Source organism: Histoplasma capsulatum, genomic scaffold (assembly GCF_000149585.1).
Source record: "Histoplasma capsulatum NAm1 scaffold_2 genomic scaffold, whole genome shotgun sequence".
Taxonomy (NCBI): domain Eukaryota; kingdom Fungi; phylum Ascomycota; class Eurotiomycetes; order Onygenales; family Ajellomycetaceae; genus Histoplasma; species Histoplasma mississippiense.
In genome coordinates this window covers 3,071,309-3,073,484 of record NW_001813981.1, presented here as the reverse complement: position 1 = coordinate 3,073,484, position 2,176 = coordinate 3,071,309, and the positions used below count along the sequence as shown (strand labels likewise).

Here is a 2,176-nt window from a genome sequence, read left to right as displayed (position 1 = left end):
TTTGGTGACCTTAATTATCGACTGGACGATATACCTGGAGATGATATACGGCGCTACTACATTTACATACGGGAAATACGTTTGGCGCTATGAGGTCTCCTTGGATTCCTGATGAGAATATGCCACTTTCCCCTTCATCACAAAGCAGCGATGGCGATGGCCATGCTTACTCTGGCCAACTGCCAATACACCAGATGTCAAATCTTGGATCTCCTAAGCCGCCTATAACCCTGGAGGACAATTGTATCGTGGAACCGCTTCTTGATCCAGCATCTCTTGAGACTACCCTTTCCTCTCTACTCCCTCATGACCAACTTCACAGACAACAGCGTACCGGGAAAGCACTTCAAGATGGTTGGAGAGAGGGGGATATTTCATTTCTGCCAACCTACAAATACGACATCGGAACCGCAGGCACATTTGACTCGAGTGAAAAACAACGTGGGCCAAGCTGGTGCGATCGAATCCTATTTCGAACACGGCGTGATCGTTTAGAATATAAACAGAAGGTTAAAGAGGCTGAGGAAGCAAAGAAAAGAGACGAGGAAATGAAGGCTCTTGGTCTAGGACTGGGAGCGGAAGAAGATAACATTCTTTTTGACTACGATCCGGACTTAGATGGCGCCAACGATTATAACGAGCAAGAAGATGTGGGGGATCCTATAAATCCTTCTTGTGATGGTCAGGCGGAACCGAAAGACACGATCCAGATGCTTTATTATACATCACATCAAGAGATCGTGTCATCCGACCATAAGCCGTTGGATGCGGAATTTATTCTCAATTTTGATGCCGTCGACCCGGAGCTGAAGGCCAAAATCCATCAGGAAGTTGTTCGGGAAATAGACAAAGCAGAAAACGAGTGTCGTCCGGGGGTGACAATTGTTGTAGAAAATCAACCAGAGAATAATACGGGGGACAACGAAACGACTTCCGTTGCGAATGATCCGAATGCTGTCAACTTTGGTCAAGTACGATACGATGTTCCCGTGTCGCGAAACTTGACTATTGCAAATACAAGTGGGGCCCCGGCAACGTTGAATTTTCATTATCGGCCTTCAGGCAAAGGAGGAGAAGGAAGTTCGACTCCTTCCTGGTTTCATATTCGGGTAGATGCATATCCTGATGGTGATGGCCAACATCCAAAAGATCACCAGGAGTACACACTACAGCCTGGTGAAACGATGAATGTACAGCTAATTCTATGTATATACGACATTAATTATGTCCGAGATCTAAATAAAGGGCGGGCGAAAATCGAGGACATATTAGTTTTACAACTCACTAACGGGAGGGACTACTTCATCCCGGTATACGCTTGCTGGCTTCCGACATGCTTTGGCTTCTCTCTAGATGAGCTTACGCGGATGCCTGAAAATGGGGCTCGACACCTGGATATCAACGGTCAATGGTTACTCTCAAGCGAAAGTCATGAAGTCGAAGGTAGCCGTGTATCAGCTCCTCGTGAACTGTTCAGATTGACAGACGCGATAGCTGAGCTTACCGAACGAGCTGTCGCGGAGTGGGGAAAGTTTGGGGATAAAAATTCCGAAACCGATCCACCGCCTTGGGATTCTGAGATAACAGGTTGGCCGTTCGAAGAGAAAACATGGGCCTTGACAGATAATCACGAACGATATCATCTGCTTTCCTGCACCCGAGATGCCCTAGACACTAATGCGTCTCTTACATCCGTATTTCCCCCTGAGCTCCCATGCCAATATAAGGTCGAACTCCTGTCAGAGACGCTCCTAGCATTTCTCAAATCAATTCATGGGCGCATGGTCACCGCTCCACTCTGGCGCGAATTAGAGCTGCTGCTAATAAGCAACGAAAAGTCCAAATCCCCATCGTTATCTTCTGAACAGTCCCAATCACGAATCCTCGAAGTACTCTCCTCCTCCCCTGTCCACAGCGTCTCTTTCACCTTCCTCACCTTCATGCTAAATCGTATCATCAACAAAATAGCCCCTTCCTCAACTACCGTCGCCCAATCAACAACGGAATCCCCGATCACGCCCCTGAGCGGCCGGTCAATGTCGGAAAACTCCCTTTCCGAGCCCCTCTCATCAACACCAGCTTCTCCCACTTCAGTCACCTCAAGTTCTGCATCCGCACCCTCGACACCACATTCTCTCCAAACAGCGGTGTTCTAGCTAGAGCCTTTCTATCCGCG

General features: G+C 48.0%; 1 protein-coding gene across 1 annotated transcript; it reads left to right on the top strand.

The window, feature by feature from the left end:
- Window positions 1–89: 89 nt before the first annotated feature.
- Window positions 90–2,156, top strand: HCAG_02965 (predicted protein; the record flags this gene model as incomplete). Its single annotated transcript, XM_001542744.1, has 1 exon — window positions 90–2,156. One exon carries the CDS (start codon window positions 90–92, stop codon window positions 2,154–2,156), a length of 2,067 nt encoding a protein of 688 aa, XP_001542794.1.
- Window positions 2,157–2,176: the final 20 nt, after the last annotated feature.